Source organism: Ictalurus punctatus, chromosome 13 (assembly GCF_001660625.3).
Source record: "Ictalurus punctatus breed USDA103 chromosome 13, Coco_2.0, whole genome shotgun sequence".
Lineage (NCBI taxonomy): Eukaryota > Metazoa > Chordata > Actinopteri > Siluriformes > Ictaluridae > Ictalurus > Ictalurus punctatus.
In genome coordinates, this window is record NC_030428.2 from 14,403,961 (window position 1) to 14,425,705 (window position 21,745).

The following is a 21,745-nucleotide window of genomic DNA, read 5'->3' on the forward strand; positions in this document are numbered from 1 at the left end:
GTGTGTACAGATGCCATTACAGATGTACAGTTATGTGCAAATGGAAGTATAGAATGTGCTATGTTATTATACGGTTATGTGCAATGAAAGGGGAATGAACGTACAAGAGGTATACAATATAATAAATATTTAAAAGGATGAAATTATTGTTGCAATAATTATTGTAGCAAAATACACCTAGTGTACGTAAGGGCTGTTTGAGACAGAGCTTTTTTCTTTCTCTGAAGGAAAAAAACACCCATAACATGCGTAACACGAAGACAGATGTCAGTACTGAACTCACTGGTGCTCATTCAGAAAGGAAAACAGAACACTTCCGGACTTTAATTTTGAAATAAAAGAGAGAGAGAGCGCGCGCGCGCGAGAGAGAGATATGTTGTTTATAACTGCTATAATGTTATCTTAGAAAGTTAAAACAGGGCGTTACTTGTCTTGTGGATGTTACACTGAATATATAAAACTATAAACAGTTAAAAAGTGTGAAATATCGTTCAAATGTCTGTGCTATAAGAAGAACAAAACACTTCAAGACACGCTCCTATAGAAAAATAATCCACATGGAGTTGGGTAAAATAACAGCACCCTGTAATGTATTCTTTTTTCCATTCCTTACTTAACCAACATTATTATAAAAACGCTCTTTTTAGCTAATTTTTGAGCATTTGCATTCGACACACACACACACACACACACACACACATATATACATATATATATATATATATATATATATATATATATATATATATATATATTAAATCTAAACATTTTATTATGCTTTTATTATTTATTATGTCTGATTTGTCGTTCGTGTGTGCGTGCGCGTGCGTATGTGTGGCTACTTTTATTATGAAGCAAACAGAGATGCTTACTCCTTAGCAGTCTTCACACTTCTGTTCACTTTTCCTGTCTTTGCGGCTAGCAAAGGTTTGTCGGTGGTGTAATGCGTTCATGTATCATCCACTTTGACGTGCACTGTTGAGTAACGGTGGATTTGTACTTTAAAACACGAACCTAGAGCTAACCTGAATAGCTCCAGAACCAAATAAGATGTTTCTTTTTGTTTATATAGACGGGCTACGTCGCTAGCTAGCTGGCTAACTCGTCTAGCTAGCATCCATCCGCGATATTATCACGATATTAGCAGCGCTCTCATTCTGCTGACTCGCAGTCGATAACAGTGTAGTTGCACTGTGGATATTAACGTCATACATTAAATGTGGTTATTGTGTGTTTTAAAGGAATCGTAGCTGTCCGTCTGCCGAGTAAACACAGCAACTGATTATAAGGGCCATTTGGCGTCTTATATTAATGTTTTAATGTCCGTATAGTGAGATATCGGATCTTCTGTTACTCTGCAGTCAATATAGTTACATTATTATCCAAGTAAAGTAAATAATAATAATAATAACAGACATGTCTGTATAAAACAGTTCACCTGAGTGAGTTTCTGGTCACTGCGCCCTTGATGTGATGTGATATCCTCAATTTCTAGAAGTGCTTTCATCTCTGTTTTTGTGTTTGTTTTAGATCAGGGAACCATGTCTGGCACCGGAGGAAAGCGAGCCTCTGGAGGGGACAGTCCTCCGGGGCCACCTGAAAAGAAAATGAAGAAGGAGGAGAAAACCACGACCACTCTTATAGAACCTATTCGCATCGGCGGCGTTTCTTCTACAGTAAGCGACGTTACTTTCGGTTGTTAAAGACATTTTTGTCCAAACGAACCCGCTAATCATCGGGCTGGTAGCTGACGCAAACTGAAACGATGCTGTGTTTTGCAGGAGGAAATGGACATGAAGGTTATCCAGTTTAAGAACAAGAAGCTCCTTGAACGCCTCGAGCAGAGGCAGGCTATCGAAGATGAGCTAAGAGAGAAAATCGAGAAGCTGGAAAAAAGACAGGCGACTGATGATGCCACGCTTCTTATCGTTAACCGCTATTGGACTCAGGTACTGAACAAACTGGTATACTTTACGAGCCAGGATCAGATGATCTGCTTCATGTCCCACAGAGTTGATACGCGTGTGATTCGATGAGCTGTGTACACGTGAAGGGACGTTGTTTATCTCTTTATTAACCATGCGTTATGTATGGTCATTAGGGGTGTAAAGATTCTATACAAGTTTCAAATCGAAGTGTATGGTTCTTTTTTTCATCTTGATTATTGCCAGTTGTCCTCCTTTAGCGCTTATTACATCGAAATAATAAAGTCTTTGCTGGTAAACAAGCTCTGGTTGTCTTTAGCCACCGTTATCACATCACAACTATTTATCAATGCATATGGTGATGATTTGGCATTCCACATTAGCAGAAATAATCCCTTCTTATGACATTGTTCAGCCATAACATCAAGACCACTGACAGGTGACATGAATAACGTTGATTATCTAATTACAACGGCAGCTGTCAAGGAGTGGGGTATAATATTAGGCAGCAAGTGAACAGTCTCGAAGTTGATGTGTTGGAAGCAGGAAAAATGGGTAAGTGTAAAGACCTGTGCATCTCAAAAACAGGAGGTCTTGTGGGGTGTTCCTGGTATGCACCAAAGGTGGTACAAGGAAGGACAACTGGTGAACCTGCGACGGGGTCATGGGCGCCCAAGGCTCATTGATGCTCTTGGAGAGCGAAGGCTAGTTCGTCTGGTCCGATCCCACAGAAGAGCTACTGTTGCACAAATTGCTGAAAAAGTTCATGCTTTCTAGGACAGAAAGGTGTCAGATCACACAGCGCATCACAGCTTGCTGCGTAGCTGCAGACCGGTCAGAGTACCCATGTCTGACCCCTGTCCACCTCCGAAAGAGCCTAAAATGGGCACGTGAGCACCAGAACTGAACCATGGAGCAGTGTTCTGACTGATCAGTGTAAAGTCACTAGATACAAAGCTTAATTGGGAGGGAAAGAAAAGAGACTATTTGTGAGTGTACAAACTCAGTGACAGTAAATCTGTTTGAGTTTATTTATTGATTTATTTTATTCATTTGTAATTTGAGTTCCTTAATATTCTGTGCCAGTTCTCTAGTAAAAGAAGTCCCAAAAAACAGTAACCGCTTGAATTTTATAGGACACCAGAAAGTCTTTTGAAAGTGAGTGTGTTAATTAGATAATTTCCCTTATCTACCACTCTGTTCTGATAGAACGCACACAGCTGCCTAATGTCCATAAAAGACACAAAATGAGAGACTCTAGGAAGAGACATGTTGCTGTAGAAGTGATACAAATTTCTACATGTTTCAATTGTTAAATGTATTTCTGTATACACTCTCTGACCAAAAGTTTGTGGACACCTGACAATCACACCCGTGTGTGCTTGTTCAACATCCCATTCCAGATTTAGTCCCCTTTGCTGATATAATAAGCTCTTCTGGGAGGACTTTACACTTGATTTGGAGCATGGCTGTGGGGATGTGTCCATTCAGCCACAAGAGCATTAGTGAGATCAGGCACTGATATTAGGAGAGGAGGCCTGAGGCGCAGTCAGCATTCAAGTTCTTCACAACCTTGGCAAGCCATGTCTTCATGGCACTCCCTTGGGGCATTATCATGCTGGAACATTTTTGGGCTTCGTAGTTCCAGTGAAAGGAAATTGTTCTGTTACGCCATACACAGATGTACTACACACTTGTGTGCCTCCAACTTTGTGGGAACAGTTTGGGGAAGAACCATATATGGGTGTGATAGTCAGGTGTCCACAATCTTTTGGCCGTACAGTGTATTTATCTGTTTGTTTGTTTGTTTGTTTAATGTGTTCACATCGTTTTTGCTTTTAATATTTGTGTATTCATACATTCATTAAACACAGTAATAATGTCATTAGTCAGATATTTTGCTTATTGGTTATAAAAGCAGCATTGTTTGAAACATGAAATAAACACTATTAAGAATCATCTCTATTTACACAGCTGGAAGAAAATGTGCAAGAGTTACTGCAGAGAGTTGAACCTAAGACTGGTCCAGTGCCTGCACAGGCCCCTGTTAGTCCTCCAGCATCTGCCTCTGCCCCTGATCCTGCAACTGCCCCCTTACCTGCCACTGATATTCCAGCTCCTCTGCCAACTCCACTGGAAGGAGAAGATGGCTTTCCTCAGCCTCCTCCTCCAGCAGATGAAGAGGAACAGCAGCAGCAGCAGTCTGAACAACTCCAGCAGGATAAGGAGCTGCAACAGGAACAATCTGATGCAGCGCAGAAGCCGCCCGAAGAGCCAGTAGTGGATGGAATTGCTGGTAAACACACACGTTTTTCTATTTCCTTCATTTTAATGAGTTATTTTTTTCTTCTTGTCATTAACTGTGTCCCACTTTATTTTTTTGCTGTTTGTAGCTCCTCCTCCACCACCCCCGTTGAGAGAAAGTGCGAAGGCTTTCCTCTCCACTCTGGATAACAGCAGTGAAGAGGAGCTCAGCCTGCAGCTACAGGACAGGATGCAGTTCAGTAAAGATGCAGTGGCCTGCATAGTCTGCATCTTTGACCGCCTGCACAGCACCATTGAAGACCTGTGTACCCGTACTCAAGCAGCAGGTAAAAAGTTTTAATTCACTTGTACTGTGATCTTAGGAGACTTTTACACTGGCAGTTTAGTGCGAAACAGAGTACGGGTTGCATGAATAATCGGTAACGTGAAAGCTGTCATGCAGACCGAGAAGCGCACCGCGGTACCGAACCCGAGACTACCTGTAGGAGGTGGTCTGAGTTCGGTTGCACTGGAACTGTGCCGCGGGTCCCTTCATAAATGAGAACGTAACTCGTACTTGGGTCCCCACTTGTTCAGGAAGTAAAGTAACCTGCGCGTGTGTTTTAGCCGGTGACGATGACATTAGTTTCCACAACACACGTGTACCATGAGTGGCAGGGGATTTAGTGGGATATAGAAGAGGTCCATATCTGTTGTGTCTAATAGCACCAAAATGATAATAATTAAAAAAAACTATTTGTGTTGCGCATTTGTGATGATGTAAGATGAACGCAAATGCAATGGGTTCAGTCGCACTCAGATTCGGACCGCGGCAAACACGCCCAGTTTGAAAACCACCATACTGGTTACTAGAACCCTAACTGCTTCATCTGAACTGGTCAATGAATACTTGATACTGATATCCGTTTTTATTTATTAGTATGTGAAGATGACAGTCAACGAGAGGTTATTGCCACAAATCGGAGTCTACTAGAGGAGAATAATAAACTACAAGATCTTGCTTCCTCGCTGCAAGGACGACACCACAAAATGTCACTGGAGGTACTCATTAAACAGCCTTGTTTTTGTTTCTAATTAAACGATTATTGCCAGTGTGCGGTTGTTATTTGTGACATTGACATGGGATGTGTAGTTTCATTTTACTCTAAAGTGATTGCTGGAGGGTGTAACACTGATCTTGAAAATCGTTTATTGGTAAAAGATAGACAAATAATATGCATTAACAAACAAGTGTAGGTGAGCACAGCTTGTCATTCAGTCATGTGCACTTCATGATGGTGTCATTTACCATAGGACTTAAGTTATGTACACTTTTTTTCTGTAGCCTCGGACATGACCAAAATAAGATTATATTTCCGATTAGGGATGCACAGAAATTCCGTCTGCCGAAAATGGCACTTTCGGTTTTTGGCCGAAAGAGAATAAAGGCCAAAAATATATTCTGCCCCGCCCCGTCCCTCAGTGCTTGGATTTCACTCTCGATCTAGCCGATTATCACGGTGCTACCAGGCAAAGGGTGATCATGTTGGCGGATTGGAAATACTTTAAACTTTGTGATAAGGACATCAAATTTGCCATCTGCAGTGTTTAATATGCAGAAATTTGAAGACGGGGTCCGGTGCCAAAACACTTTTCCACGACCACCTGAAAACACGACGTCCAGTTCAATATGCAGAGTACAGCAAAAACAACAACAGAATAGAGGCCCTCTTCCATTCTGTGTTTTGCCTGTTGTTTTCATTAAAATGATTATGTTGCATATTTAAACTTTTTGTGTTTGCAATTACAAGAATTTTCCTTTCTGTGCATCACTGTTTTCGATTGTTTTTGTTTTAGCTGCAGATATTTCAATTTTGTTAATCTCTTATGTCTGGTTCTTTAATAAATGTCTTTTAATAAAGATTCTGCATTTCCATAACTTTACTAGATAAATTAATTTCATTTAACATCTCTTTTCTGTAAAAACAAAAAAAACAAACCTAAACGCACAGACGTAACACTCCTTCTCAAGAATGCATCATTGCACGCTTCAGATTCTCTTTTGTTCTTTTCCCTGCAGTATAATGAATTAGTTGATAAAGTGACCAGCTCTGAGACAAAAGTGTCTGAGATGGAGACAGCTGTGGAGGACCTGCAGTGGGACATTGAGAAGCTTCGCAAGAGAGAGCAGAAACTCAATAAACACTTAGCAGAGGCCCTTGAACAGGTGAGTTAAAGAAAAACAATTGCAAGTTCAAACTGACAGATGTCAAATTAAATGTAAAAAGTTTTTACGTTTAAGTTTACTTTAGTTGCTTCTTCACTTCTTTTGTAGTCATTAGCTTTTGTGTCACAAAGCTATATAATGAAAAATAACTGTGTGTCTGCTTCTCAGCTGAATTCAGGCTACCATGCTTCTGGTAGGTCTGGTGGCCTTCCTGGTGGTCAGATTACTCTCAACATACAGAAGGTAATTTACAGTTTGCATTTGTAATACTTGAAATACACTCACTGTGCGCTTTATTAGGAACACTATACTTATATACAGGGTAGGGTCTCCCATGCTCTCAAAACAGCCTCAGTTTTTCATGGCATGGATTCCACAAGATGTTGGAAACGTTCTCTTGAGATTCTGGTCCATGTTGACATGATTGCTTCATGCAATTCCTGAAGATTTTTCAGGTGCACTTTCATTCCCAAAGATGTCCTATAGGATTCAGATCCGGTGACTAGGAACACCAACGAAAAACATTGAACTCCTTGTCATGTTCATGATGCCAAATTCTGACCTACCATTGGTGTGCTTAGGATCAGTGGCGATTCATCAGACCAGGCTGCGTTTTTTCCAGTCTTCAACTGTCCAGGTTTGGTGAGCCTTTCTGTTCTTGGCTGGCAGACGTGGAACTGTGTGGTTGAGTGGTTATCTGAGTTACTGTAGCTTTTCTGTCAGCTCAAACCAATCTGGCGTTTCCTTCTGCAGAACTGGATGTAAACTCTAGAGACTGTTGTTTGTGAACATCTCAGGAGATCAGCAGTTATAGAAATACTCAAACTAGCCCGTCTGGCATCAACAATCACGCCACGTTCAAAATCACTGATATCACACTATTTACCCATTCTGATTGTTGATGTGAACGTTATCTTAAGCTGCTGGCTCATATCTGCATGATTTCACCATTAGATACTTGTGTGAATCAGTAGGTGTACAGATGTTCCTAATAAAGTGTTTGGTTTGTGTATATTAGTTAATTATTTAGCATGTAGGAATATCTATTTGTTATAGAAGTATGTTTTAGGTTAATGCATATTACAATATGTTTTCAGTTTGAGTCACTAAATGCAGAGCTGGAGCAGAACCAGGAGCTGGCCAATAGTCGCATGGCAGAGCTAGAGAAACTTCAGCAAGAGTTACAGGAGGCAGTGAGGGAAAGTGAGAAACTCAAGGTACTGGAGTCCATTGATTTGTAAATGTAAAACTAATTTTGCATTCTGGAAATTATTATTCTTTTTTTCATCTCACAGATTTGACACAGGGAGGCATTGTCTGTTAATACATATGATTTTTTTAGGATTATAGTTCTACATATTACATATGCGTAATATACATCTAACATACATTACTTGTGACATGGTTAAATATTGGCATACATTTTCACACAAATGCTTTGATTAACCCTTGCATAGTTGATCTGATTTTCTACTTGTGAGTTATTGGAAAGGTAATCCATATTTTAACCTACAGTGATGTAATTTCAACTCTGACTTGTGTTTGTCTTTCTGTAAGATGGACCTTCGGAACATTCCAGAGGAGGTGGTGAAGGAAACACCGGAGTACAAGTGTCTCCAGTCTCAGTTCTCTCTGTTGTATAATGAGTCTCTGGGAGTGAAGACGCAGCTGGACGAGGCCCGGGCTCTGCTGCTTACTGCCAAAAATGCTCACCTGCGCCAGATAGAGCACATGGAGGTGAGCATCATGGATGCATGAAATTCCTGTATATTGTTCTCTTCAAAACATAATAGTGTACGTGTACCAGAATACGAAGGGGACTGTGTACTTTTGATGCATTAATTTAGCTTTTTTCCCCCCACATTTTCAATATCATTTTTCATAACCAAGCAACTTCTTTACAAGATTTTGTTGAAACAGCAGAAGCGTGATGGTGGTTTTGCTTTAATTTCAATTGTGTCCTGTTTTCACCACCTCTGTATATGTTGAATATGCTTTTGAAATAAACCTGATTTGTGACTGTTGGTTCTCTTATCTTCACTTTTATAGAGTGATGAGTTGTCCCTTCAGAAGAAGTTGCGAACTGAGGTCATCCAGTTAGAGGATACATTAGCTCAGGTGCGCAAGGAATATGAGATGCTACGGATTGAGTTTGAACAGAACCTTGCAGCCAATGAGCAAGCAGGTAGTGATTTAAAATTATTTTTATATATATATTTCTGTATTGTATCAGGTTTTAGTGAGTTGCAGATGGAGTGTTGGTTTCAATTCTGTAGCAATGAATTTCCCAGGCACACTGTTTTACTGTAAAAATGGAGGAAGAGGGGGAGGGAGGTGCTGTATCCTGTTATCAGTTCTCTGAGTGTTCATTGTTTCAGCAGTAGTTCGGTACATCTCGTGCATCAGATACAGTAACCAATACCTCGTTATCAGCATTATTCACTCTCATTATTTACTCGCTGTTGCTCTAAAGGCCCAATAAACAGAGAAATGAGGCACCTAATCAGCAGCCTTCAGAATCATAACCACCAGCTCAAGGGGGATGTGCAGAGATACAAGAGGAAGTTACGGGAGACGCAGGCAGAGATCAACAAGGTTGGGTTCATACATCCTTTGTGAACTTGAGACAATTTTGACAGATGTAATTAATTTGAATGTTGATATTGTAGGCAATTAATAAATAACAAAAAGCTATATTATAAATAATCTATAACTGCACAGTCATCTTTGATGGTACTGGTCATCTACAACTGTACAAAATTATCTATAACTGCACAGTCATCTATGATGGAACAGATCATCTGTGACTGTACAACTGTACAAAATCATCTATGATGGTACAAAATTAGATTTTATTCAGAGTCTTCTCTAAAAAAAAAAAAAAAACAGCATTGCTCTCATGAGTTTGGCTTAAAACTAGTTGACATCCAACATTCACCTCAGTTGTTTTATATATTTGTTAATTTTTGTTTAAAGAATGTACCACCATATGTTGTTTGAATATTGTATACCTTGCAAATGATGTACGCTGTATGGCCAAAAGTATGTGGACACCTGACCATCACACGCATATGTGGTTCTTCCCCAAACTGCTGCCACAATGTTGAAAGCACCCAATTGTCTAGAATGTCTTTATATGCTGGAGCATTACCATTTTCATTTCACTAGAAATAAGGAGCCCAAACCTGTTCCAGCATGACAGTGCCCCAGGTGATGCTGCAATTTAAATTATGAGCACATTAAAGTGTTTTTTGGCCTGGGATGCATGTAAATCTATCTATTGTTTGAGACCTTTAAAGCCAAATTAGGCAGGTTTCAAAACCATAATAGGTGTGCTTTAATGCCTATGGGTTTGGAATTGGAGCACATATGGGCGTGATGGTCAGACATCCACATGCATTTGTCAGTATAGTGTATGATTGTGTATATATACGCTTTTATTATTCAGATGAAGTGCCAGAGTGGAGACAATGGCAGTATGCTAACTTTGGAGGAGAGTGTGAATGACGGAGGACTGGATGTGAAAAAGGAAGAAGAGGATGACCAAGACGAGGAGGAAGAAAGGAGGAGAGAGCTGGAGAGGCAACGAGCCCGAGAACGTGAGAGAGAGGCAGAAAGGGAGAGAGAGCGAGAACGGGAACGGGAAAGGCAGCGCAGTGAGGAGCTGAAGAGAAAAGACTCGGACACACTGAAGATGCTCCGAACAGAGCTCAAGTATGCTTCAATTTTTATTCACGAGAACAGGCTCTGATGAATCTCCTTTCAGTTATGATATGTACACAATCATATACAGTTGTGTCAAAAAGTATTTGCCTGATTTAGTCTATTTTTGTGTATATCTCATACTAAATAGCTTTAGATCTTCAAAACAAAATACAAAATAAAACAAAGGCAACCTAAGTAAACACACAATACAGTTTTTATATTTTTATTGAAACAAACAAAGAAACAAAACAAACCTATTACCCATGTGAAAAACTAATTGCTCTCTTACTTATAATCTGGTCTTACCATCTTCAGCAGCAACTGCAACCAAACGCTACTGATAACTGCAGATCAGTCTTTCACTTACTTCTAGGACTAGGACTTACTCCTCTGCTTTGGATCATTGTCTTGCTGCATAATCCAGATACGCTTGAGTTTCAACTTTTGTACTGAAGACCGGACATTCTCCTTTAGATTTTCTGGTAGAGAACAGAATTCTGGTTCCCCTCAATTATTGCAAGTTGCCCAGGCCCTGAAGCAGCAAAGCATCCATACACCATCACACTTCCACCACCATGCTTGACTGTAGATATGATGTTCTTTTTGTGGAATTCTGTATTTGATTTACGCCAGATGTAACGGGACTCCTGTCTTCCAAACAGTTCCACTTTCAACTCATCAGTCCACAGAACATTGTCCCAAAAGGTTTGAGGATCATCAAGGTGTGTCTTGGCAAAATTCAGACAAGCCTCAATGTTCTTCTGGGTTAGCAGTGGTTTTCACCTCGCCACTCCTCCCTGGATGCCATTTTTGCTCAGTGTCTTTCTGATAGTGGAGTCATGAACAGTGACCTATATTGATGCAAGAGAGGCCTGTAGGTTGTTTCTTGTTGTCTTTGGCTCTTTTGTCACTTCCTGGTTGAGTAGTTGCTGTGCTCTTGGAGGAATTTTGGAAGCTCGGCCACTTCTGGGAAGGTTCACTACTGTGCTGAGATTTTTCCATTTGGAGATAACGGCTCTCACTGTGGTTCTTTGGAGACCAAGAGGCTTTGAAATAGCCTTGTAACCCTTTCCACACTGATGTATTTCAATCACCACCTTACTCATCATTTCTGGAATTTCTTTCATCTTTTTGGCATACTGGGTAAGACCTTTTAACCAACTTCATGCTGTTGAAAAAGATCCATTTTAAGTGTTGATTTGATTGAACTGGGTTTGCAGTAATCAGTCTGCGTTGGATGTAGTCCAGCTGAACCCCATTATGAATGCAGTTTCATAGATTTGGGGAATTAGTAACTACGGAGACAAATACATTTTCACACAGGCCCAGTTGGTATTGGATAACTTTTTTGCTTCAATAAATAACTATCATTTCATCATTTACTCAGGTTGCCTTTGTTTTATCTTATTGTTTTGTCAAAGCTTATTTGCAGGAATTTCCTTGGAAAGTTGTTACTACAAGGGCTGTGGTTTGGTAGCAGAGCTCTAAAAATAATAGTATTTTTAGTGACAGTATTTTCAATGTCATATATGATAAGATAATACTTTATTAATCCCCAGATGGAGAAATTAGGGAGAAATTATATGTATCCATGGATGGCATTGGTTTCTTTTCAGTTTTGGGCAAGAGTGTATTTTTTTTAATAATAATAATAAAAAAAAAAACATTTTTAACTAAAAAAAAAAACCTAACATGCTTTGGCAAGTTAAAAAAAAAAAAACCCTAATGTGCTTTGGCAGAGTGCCTTGCATTTTTTTCCTGAATGAATTGCCAGAGAAAACATCTCAAACATTTTTAAAATGATTATGATTGTCATACCTTGACCTACATTCTTTTGTGGTGATATTGTTATCAACACAAATCAATCCTCTGGCTATGGGTAGTTTTATTATATGGTTGTAAGAATTAAATAATATTCCGGTTGACTGAAATGTTAGAAAATCCAGATTGTCCGTCATCCAGTGGGCTCTTGAATTATTGATCAGAAATCTTTCTACCCAACCTCAAGTATGAATGCTCAGTGGTATCTGTCTAAAATGTATATCTTGTGTGTGTGTGTCAGGAAAGCACAGGAATCTCAGAAGGAGATGAAGCTGCTGCTAGATATGTATAAGTCTGCTCCAAAAGAGCAGAGAGACAAAGTGCAGCTCATGGCAGCTGAGCGGAAATCAAAAGCAGAGGTCTGTATGGCCATCTAATTAAACCATCCTCCTTTATCTATTCATATAATACAAATAAACATGCAGGCACAACAGAAATTCAGTGAATATTGTATTGCTCTTGCAGGTGGATGAGTTGAGGCAGCGGGTACGAGAGTTGGAGGAGAGAGAGAGGAAGGAAAGTAAGAAACTGGCTGATGAAGATGCTCTGAGGAAGCTTCGAGTGGCAGAGGAGACCATCGAACATCTGCAAAAGAAGCTCACTGCCACTAAACAGGTATGTTTGGTTCTGTTATACTTTCTATCTGTGCACTGTTTTCTATCAGATTTGGCTGTAATGGTTTTGGTCAGAATGTTAATATACAGTATAATTTACACTGATTTCATTACTGTTGGAAGCTTTTATCATGTATATGTTGCTATGCGCAGGAAGAGGAAGCCTTGCTTAGTGAGATGGACGTGACGGGTCAGGCTTTTGAGGACATGCAGGAACAAAACAGTCGTTTAATGCAGCAGCTGCGTGAGAAAGATGATGCCAACTTCAAACTGATGAGTGAGAGGATCAAATCCAACCAGATCTACAAACTGCTAAGAGAGGAGAAAGAAGAACTGGCTGACCAGGTGCTCACCTTCAAAACCCAGGTACGCAAAAAACTAAGCACAGTATCTCTTTTGCAAATGTATAAAACTTGTATTTCTATGTCCGCAATGTGAAAGTAAGCAAGGCTAATGTCATGTTCCTCCAAGGTTGATGCGCAGTTGCTGGTTGTTCAAAAGCTGGAGGAAAAGGAAGGCATCCTACAAAGTTCACTGGCTACTCTGGAGAAAGAGTTATCACTACGCACACAAGCTCTAGAACTCAACAAGCGTAAAGTAAGAAGTCACAGATGTGCATCATATCCCTGATCTGTTTTTTTTTTCTCCCTTATAGCTATTGACCATGACTACGTTTACATGGACAGCAATAATCTAATTATTGACCTTAATCTAAGTAAGGTAATAATGTGATTAAGGTGTTTACATGAGTCGCTTTTAGAATACTCCTGTCATGTACCCGTTTTACATGTTATAGATCATAATTAGATTAAGAGCGTCACCGCGCCCCAACGTCCCTCCAGAATTTCACGTATCAACATACAGTTCGTCTTCGTTATGGTACCGTATACAGTTTTGGGTGTTTTTATTTAATTTTTTACGAACGCTTTAAGTGCAGTTAATTATTAGTCATGCTGTACGTGCAAATAGACGACTGCTTGAAGCCGTGGGCTGCGTCTCAAATTGCATACTTACCTACTGTATAGTAGCCGAGATGCATGTATTTTTCCCCACTACAGGCCTATAGTAGGCAAGTATGCAGTTTGGGACACAGCCGGACTCTCTTGTTCGCCGTAAAACATAAATCTGCCGTGTGCGATCGTGTCCTGTCGCAAAATGCGGTGAAAACGCTCACACGACGTTCATAATGTGTTAACATGTCTGTAATGCACGTCCATAATACGATTAAAACAGGAGTAATCCACCTGTCTTAATTCGATTAGAGCTTAATTAGATTATGACCATAATTAGATTAAGGTTGCTGTTTACATGGTAGTTTTTTAATCAAATTATGGTCTTAATTAGATTAAGAGTGGATTATTGTTGTCCATGTAAACGCAGTCTATGTTTACATGGACAGCAGTAATCTAATTATTGACCTTATTCTGAATGACAATATCATGATTTAAGGTGTTTACATGAGTCACTTTTAGAATACTCATTTCATGTTCCTGTTTTACATGTTATAGAACATAGATCGATTAACGGCACGTCATTACGTCACCACGCCACGCCGTCCAACGTTCCCTCCAGGATTTCATGTATCAAAATACAGTTCGTCTTCGAACTTCCGAAATACATGTATTTCACCTACTATATAGTAGGTAAGTACGCGGTTTCGGACGCAGCCGTGCTGTCTTGTTTGCCGTCAAACGGTTGATCACTGCCGTGTGTACGTGTCCTGTCGCACAATGCGGTGAAAACGCCCACACGACGTTAATAGTGTGATTAAGGTGTGTACATGTCTGTAATGCACGTCGATAATGCGACTCCACATGTCTTAATTCGATTTGTGTTTGCTTCGAGTATGACTTTAATTATATTAAGGTAATAAAAAATTGCTGTTTACATGCTAGTTTCTTAATCAGAGTATCGTCTTAATCGGGTTAATATTGGATTATTGTTGTCCATGTAAACGTACTGATGGTTATTGAATTGTTCTGTAGAACTGTGCAGGTTACAGTGCAGCCCGTGTTCTAACTCTTTCTCTTTTGGGCTCAGGCAGTGGAAGCAGCTCAGCTGGCTGAAGACTTAAAGGTGCAGCTGGAGCACACTCAGGCCAAGCTGAGGGAGATCCAGGCCTCGGTGCTGGAAAACCGCAGTGCACGTGAAAGAGAGAGTGGCAACCTCAAGCGTGCACAGGTAAAGTGAAATACATGAAAACAAAAACTGCAACCTATGAGAATCTCTTTTATGCAACTGGCGCTGCGTGTCTTTTAGGAGGACTTGTCAAGACTCCGCCGAAAGCTGGAGAAACAGAAGAAGGTGGAGATGTATACTGATGCAGATGAGATCCTGCAAGAAGAAATAAATCAGTATAAGGTAAAGAAAGACAGGTTTACACAGATAAGATGCTCAGTAGTGTTTACCAAAAAATATATGGATTATTCTTATTTTCGATTATTTGTACACTTGTTTTGACACTGTATTGTTACTGACTCTAAATTGTTTGTCCTCAGGCTAAGCTGCGCTGCCCCTGTTGTAATACCCGGGATAAGGAGACTGTGCTTACAAAGTGTTTCCATGTCTTCTGTTACGAGTGCCTGAAGACCCGCTATGACACTCGGCAGAGGAAATGTCCCAAGTGCAATGCTGCTTTTGGAGCCAATGACTTCCATCGCATTTACATCACTTAAGTCCAAGAACTCAATGAGCAGTAAAGCAATGGGAAAGTGGTTTTAAGAGCAGAGAGTATGGATGTGGCATAATATTCTGCTCAGAATGCTACTTCCATTAGATCTGTGAGTAGTCGGTGCTAGTGACCAAATAGACAGCAAGTCTGCAGACTGAATGCGGTGAGGGTGTGACTATTACAGCCAATAGCACACAAGTGCTTGTTTATAGCTACCGTACTAAAGCATATAGGTTGTATTTCCACTTGCTTAATAGTCATTTAAATGTTCTGTAAGTTAATTTTTTTTTTTTAAACATGCATATGATTTATGAATTACATCTTGGAACACAGGACATTTGCATCACAGTCTCAATTACATCATCACAGTCTCAATTACATCATCACAGTCTCAATTACATCATTACAGTCTCAATTGCAATTTTAGTACAGTTTTATTGCAGAAGTTGTAACAGACAGTGTGTGCAATTCTGTTTTCTGGTAGTCATGTGTTCAATCCATTTGCAGAGTACAGTAAATCCAAGATTCAGTTTTTTTATGTAATGTGCTGCTCTATGGTTTCTGAGTGCTTTAAACATCTTAAACCAGTGCAGACTGGGCCAACAGAACGACTTGGATACCTCTAGTACAGTGACACCAGCAAGTTTCCAGAAGGAAAAAAAAAAAAAAAAGCCAGGAGCTCAAAGGCTCTTTCTTTGGCAAGAGTTTTAAGCTTGTCCAATCGTGAAATCAGACTGGTGTAAAGTGACATTTTTAATTGTTCTTTAGATCAACTTCTAAATAAAACGGCATTGACATTGGTCAATCTCGGTGAAGACAGCTATGTAGATACTAATTCTATCTAAGACAATTTGGGGATTAATCGTCATCTCTCTTTATAGCATGTCTTTAAAATTATACATGCTTGACCAATGTGTCTTTATCATTACAGCCCCCAAGGAGCCAGCAACTGAGGTGGAGTTTCCTTCTGTCCTCATTTGGGTCTTAAAAGAATACGATTTATTTGCATGCAAGGGCTTACACAAATAACTCACTGAGAAGTTATTAGATGACCTACAGAATATGATTATGGACATCCATGCTCACTTCTTGCAAACATTTGAATCTGATTTTGCCATTTGACTTGTACTGAATACTAAATCCATAAAACTGGGGAAAGGTTATTACCTAATAACTATACTGTGAGATGATATTTTGGGTCACAAAGCACGCTCAAAGAACAAATATGTATTCATTATTGTTCTGGTGTTTATTAAAATAGATTAGAGATAAGAAATTAATAGCAACTAACATAATACTAAATTAATAGCTAATAACTTTATCTTTAAGGAAATACTTTAGCAATAATTTGAATTTTACAGCCTCCCCCCCCCCCAGCTTTGATGGAGATAACCTCCTCTATGCATGATGGCACTTACAGGGTCTAAATGCAAATAACATTCAGTCTTAAAATGGCATTGATTTGAATGTTAAACACTGATAACAGCAGGCTCTACAGTCTCAAGAAAACCTTTACACTGTAAATTTATAGTCATGGGTTTTAATTAGTAAGGATTGCAAATGACAACCTGAATAACAGGAACATTTATTAATCCAACAGTTGTAGTTCAAACAATTCAAGTAAGAAGATGCTATACATCTGTACTTCAGTGCTGCCCATGTATGTTCTGTGGAGAAACATTTTTTCCCCCTTTCTTCATTTTGTTACGTCTGTGTTACTAAGTAACGTGTGTGTTTTTCCTACGAATGGTAATAATCCCACCCCAGGGCAGTGAGACAGGGCTGTTTGTCAGACTGCGCGCTTGGCCTGGCTACAGCGCGCGGCGTCACTGGGTGTGGTGACTTTATTTAACAGGCCCATTGGGCTTCACATCGTAGCATGAAAGACTGGGGTCTGTTCAGTCTGTCCTCCTAAAACTCCTTCATGTCTCTCACAATGGTGTAATGTTTAGTTCAGTTGCTTAACTTTTTGTGTTTGTTGTTAATGAACAAGAATTTGAAAAAAAAAAAAACCCAAACCCAGTTTATTGCTAGTTATCGCTAACTGGTAAGTTCAGGTTTAGTGTAAACGTGTGGTAAATTAGTCTAGCACTTCAGCAGTGACGAGCACGGCGACGGGATATCCTACAGTGTCATTGAAAGCTGTTCACCAGAAAATCTGTTTCGCTGTATACAAAGCCAAGCTCAGTGCAGTGGAGAGGAAATGAGTCATAGGGGCTGTAGCCAGAGCGTGGGTGTGGGCGCTCTTAAAACAAGGCCTGCACTCGCCATGACTGATTCACATGCGCGCTGCACTCCACACACACCACACCAGCCGCCGCTTTCTCTTTCTCTCTCTCTCTCACACACACTGAAAGTCCACTGGTCCCGGCTCAATGGATATCGACGCTGTTTTCCGTGCCGTCTGCCTGGTTCTCGTGGCTGGAACCCATTTAAGTGGAACAAACGCGGAAAAAAGTAAGAATATGCTTTGGCTTAATGAATGTATTCACTTTGGAGTTTAGGATCGCGTATGTGAAGTGGTGTGTGTTTATCTCGGTGTATGTTTGGTACAACTTTTGAGTTAAAATAGCAGGCTAATGGTGACTGGAGAACAGTGTCCCTGTTTGCGTTCTCAGTGGATGAACATGGCTCGTAAAGTTCCTCTTCGTATGGACTCGTTTCCTTTAGCAGCTGGAGTTCCCACCGGTTCCGCATTCCGATGGCCTTATTTCATTCCGTCACGCAGCATGAGCTGATGTCCCCGCGCGCTCAGGCCACATCCCATAATACTTCCATATCCCACTTGTAGCGCACTACAGTAGTGTCTACTACAGGAGCCCGTGACTAAGCCTTCGTCGTAGTGTGCACTTGTGTAGGGAGTGTGGAGTGGTTTGGGATACAGCTTCAGCCCCTTCGCCATTAGTGTGTAGTTTTGGAACAGTTTCTTGGGTGGAGCAGAAACAGCAAATGTAAGGAGAATGTCTTTAGACAGTTTGCTGCCTGGGAAGATATTTATTCTCCAAACACACTTTGTGTAGTTTAGGCTGCACTTCATTAGCTGCCTAGTGTTGTTTATTCATGAGTTTGTTGTGACAACGTAAGGGAATAATGCTTCAAACACTAAAGTAAAGAATCATTTTTGTCATGATTCTGTCATCAGTACACATTTTAATACATACAGTGAAAGTTATTCAGGTCAGAGTTACTACAGCTGAGCAGGATAAATAAACAACATATAAGAAGACAATTATCTTTTCTGAAACTTTTAATCATATACAAGTGTTGGAAATAAGTGTTGGATGCATCAACACTTTTCAGTAAATATATTTCCAATGAGGTTATTCACATGCAATTTTCACCAGACATCAGTATTAACTCAACAAATCTGGAAATATATAGGATTCACAACAGTGAAGTCCATAAATGAAGTGGAATGACACAGGAAAAAAAGTACTGAACACATTAACTGAAGTTTATTTCATACTTGGTGGAGAAGCCTTTGTTTGTAATGACAGCTTCAAGACACTTCCCGAGTGAAGAAATTATTCGGCCGCAGTATTCAGGTGTTATTTTGGCCCATTCTTCTAAACATATTGTCTTTAAATCTTGTTCAACTGGATTCAGGTCAGGTGATTGACTGGGCCATTCTAACACCTTGCAGTAAGTCAGTGTGGGTGTCTTATCAGTAGACTCACCTGTTTCATACTAACCTCCTTAACTGCTGCTGAGTTAGCCAAGTTCACAGGAAGTCTCATTTTTACTCATCCTTTACCCAGCTGATTTTACAAATCTTATCTTAAAATCTTCATAAAATTAACATTTTAGAGTTGTTCATGCAGTACAAGCAGTAAGCATTATATCTAGTTTTACAGTTTTGTCATCTGTGACAAAGACCTTTCATTTGATTTTGGTAAATTCTGTGGTACATATCTTAACCACAGACTTTTATGTTAGTTGAAAGTTTGCGTCAAAAGCATGTGTGAAAGCTGAAACTCAACTGTGGTGGTGATGGTGTTCAGATTCTCATGAAGTCACTTCTCCCAATGCTGACATTTTCCTGTGTAAGCACTCAGGAGCTGCATCATAGTCTGGTGAAACATTCATGCAGGCAAATTACTGCTTGCACACTCGAAGAGTGAGTAATAGCGTTTCCCCACAAGTGCTTCACCACATCACTTGAACGGAATTTCCCAGCTCATTTCATGTGAATTTGAAACAAAACACAGGTCTCTGGATTTCTTTGATTATAGTTTGACTCTTATGATACTCATTGTATTCACAATTATATATTGCATCCAAACATGTAAACCTGTTCTTAATTATTCTACTTTTTTCCTCATACAGGTTCCTCCTGTGCAAAGTCAGAGTTCTTTAACAGCGATCTTGGTGGTTGTGTGCCTTGCAATACATGCATAGAGTACCCCAAAACCCCATCATGTAACGCATGTGAGTTATAGATATAGTTAATAATTCAACAAAATGCATTCATGTATTGGTAAGAAATGGATTTCTAAGCATATGCTAAACTTGGTTAAATGCCAATCAACGTGTATTTTCTTTTTAGTTTCCTGCCTGCTTAATCTAGAGTATGTTGAGCAGAACTGTTCATAGTATACTGAATATTTTAAAGCATTTCCTTGTACTTCAGATGAATGGAGTAATGGTGACTCAAAGCAATATAAGCATTATGCTAAAATCAGGAGTGCTTTGTCTCTTGCTGTAAGTTTCTGAGCAAAGGACTGAAACTTCTCCAATAATATTGTCTCATGGTTAACAGGCCCACCGGTCCAGCCTCATGATTCCTGGAGGGTAGCAGCCATTACCAGTTTCTCAGTGCTGGCAGCGGTGGTTGTTTTCGGAGCCTTGCTCATAGGAGTGCTAGTACTTCAATGCAGGTCCAAAAGGACTTTAAGTGGTAAGTACTAAACAGATCAGTACAAAAGATTTTCTGTTGATTAAACGGAATCAGGATGCAAGCACCAGTATGTAAAGAAATCAAAACTGTGCTGAGTGATTCATGTACACCATTGTATGGCAAGACTTTATAACTAACGAAAACCTTCATGCCTACCTATTTAGACCCCATCGAGGAAACCACAGGTCCACTTTATCCAGTGTAGGCAGATCATTAAGTAGGTAAGCATGTTTTCACCATACCTTACGTTTGCTGACAAATTATTTGGAATGTAATAGTCATATGACCATACAAGCATTTACCAGTGTATGTAGTTGTCGGGATGTTCTAAAATAATGTTTGCCTTTGACTTTTTCAGCAAAAGCGAATGGAATGGAAGGATTCAAGGTATTAAGAAAGCTGTTGATTCACTCGGTGATCTGTTTGCTAATTCGTTGACTACAGAGTGTGCTAGGAGTAGCATGTGACTCTTTTAATTTATTATATTGGTAGGTCAGACATAGAGGTGATTAACACACTCCAGAATATGCAGATGATGTAGAGTTACCGTGATCTCGAAAACCTCAGATTTTGTCCTTCACTGTGTGAGCAGACTTAAGGTGCTTTTTGAGTAGACTCCTGAACATCAGCAACAATCGGATGCCTTACAACAGTGAAACGGAGGAAATTGTTTTTTAACCTCTATTTTTTGAAAGGCATTATCTTTTTTAATGTTTATTGTGAACACCCTTGTTTTGTTTTTTTCTTGTATCCCGTTTTGAGCATTTATGACCCCCTATGCACTTATGATGTTTATGAATGTCCATTTTTTTAATCCAGTGAAAACTGCCAACCTTCCAGAACTGTAGTGTAGAAATACCTTTTGTACAGTAACTGTTTACCTCCGCATTAGATTTATTCTGGCCTATTGAATGTAATGTGTAATCAATATTTTGTAGATAAATTGTTTATATATTTGTGTCCTATGCACTGTTAGGATGTAGTCATTGTAATAGTTGTAAGACAGCCTGCCTTTAGTAGCCTTTCTATGATGTTACACGTACAACATCTGACACCCTTGGAGATGCATGTCTAAATACAGGCAGGTGACAGGGGGTGTATGAGATGGCCCAGCACCAAGATACTTTGTTAGTTTTTCCTTTAATTTGTCACCTGTCTGTATCTGGTTCTAGTACATGTGCCAGCCATCATTGTCACAGTTACTTAAATGTGCAGAAGTTGCTGACAAGTGTCCAATCACCCAAGAAGTCAGAATACTGACCCACCAAAAGAGTCAGCAGTGGGCCTACCATGCTTCAGAAGGACACTGCTGAAATGCTAAGAAAGCTGTCATAGTCAGTGTTCATATTTCAAGAATGCCACGGCTAGTGGTAAATCCAAAATGCAACAATCATGCAGTATTAGACTTCTACTAACTTTATATTTTTGCTGGTCACAGTTATGGTATTGGATCAAGTTGATATTAGGCTGTCCCTTTAGAAAAGGTTAACCTGATGTTGGACTGTAAGACAGCCTAAGCATTTATAGGCAATAAACAGAGACAACCGTTGCATGTTCAGTGAATGTGTATAACTTGTGGAAGCATGACATTTATGTTTTAAGTTAATATGTAATGTAAATAAAAGGATTTCAAGTACAACA

The 21,745-nt window shown here is 39.7% G+C and overlaps 2 protein-coding genes across 5 annotated transcripts; both read left to right on the plus strand.

Moving 5' to 3' along the window:
* Positions 1–391: 391 nt before the first annotated feature.
* rnf40 (ring finger protein 40) lies at positions 392–16,026 on the plus strand. 3 transcript variants are annotated; one of them, XM_017483066.3, is made up of 20 exons: positions 392–585; positions 1,531–1,676; positions 1,782–1,949; positions 3,900–4,221; positions 4,319–4,516; positions 5,110–5,231; positions 6,250–6,396; positions 6,565–6,639; positions 7,494–7,613; positions 7,954–8,133; positions 8,446–8,581; positions 8,870–8,991; positions 9,845–10,110; positions 12,164–12,281; positions 12,388–12,537; positions 12,690–12,902; positions 13,008–13,133; positions 14,577–14,717; positions 14,796–14,897; positions 15,035–16,026. In XM_017483066.3, exons 1-20 carry the CDS (start codon positions 558–560, stop codon positions 15,209–15,211), a joined length of 3,057 nt encoding a protein of 1,018 aa, XP_017338555.1. In that variant the 5' UTR covers positions 392–557; the 3' UTR covers positions 15,212–16,026. The 3 variants fall into 3 exon arrangements, with proteins under 3 accessions (XP_017338555.1, XP_017338556.1, XP_017338553.2); XM_017483067.3 differs by having other exon boundaries at positions 392–567; XM_017483064.3 differs by lacking the exon at positions 392–585 and adding an exon at positions 845–927.
* A 555-nt stretch (positions 16,027–16,581) lies between these two features.
* Positions 16,582–21,745, plus strand: LOC108273681 (uncharacterized). 2 transcript variants are annotated; one of them, XM_047159372.2, is made up of 5 exons: positions 16,582–17,664; positions 19,534–19,635; positions 19,967–20,104; positions 20,269–20,321; positions 20,463–21,745. In XM_047159372.2, the coding sequence occupies exons 1-4, from the start codon at positions 17,583–17,585 to the stop codon at positions 20,307–20,309; spliced, it is 363 nt and encodes a 120-aa protein (XP_047015328.1). In that variant the 5' UTR covers positions 16,582–17,582; the 3' UTR covers positions 20,310–20,321; positions 20,463–21,745. The 2 variants fall into 2 exon arrangements, with proteins under 2 accessions (XP_047015328.1, XP_047015327.1); XM_047159371.2 differs by having other exon boundaries at positions 16,595–17,664; positions 20,269–20,325.

Bases quoted from the DNA above. Each gene is read 5' to 3' on its own strand.
- rnf40 (XM_017483066.3), top strand. From the start codon at position 558: ATGGAGTTGGGTAAAATAACAGCACCCT. The intron at 7,614-7,953 runs GTACTGGAGTCC...TCTTTCTGTAAG, and splicing joins GGGAAAGTGAGAAACTCAAG to ATGGACCTTCGGAACATTCC. The intron at 14,718-14,795 runs GTAAAGTGAAAT...CGTGTCTTTTAG, and splicing joins GCAACCTCAAGCGTGCACAG to GAGGACTTGTCAAGACTCCG.
- LOC108273681 (XM_047159372.2), top strand. From the start codon at position 17,583: ATGGATATCGACGCTGTTTTCCGTGCCGTCTGCCTGGTTCTCGTGGCT. The intron at 17,665-19,533 runs GTAAGAATATGC...TTCCTCATACAG, and splicing joins TGGAACAAACGCGGAAAAAA to GTTCCTCCTGTGCAAAGTCA. The intron at 20,105-20,268 runs GTAAGTACTAAA...CTACCTATTTAG, and splicing joins GTCCAAAAGGACTTTAAGTG to ACCCCATCGAGGAAACCACA.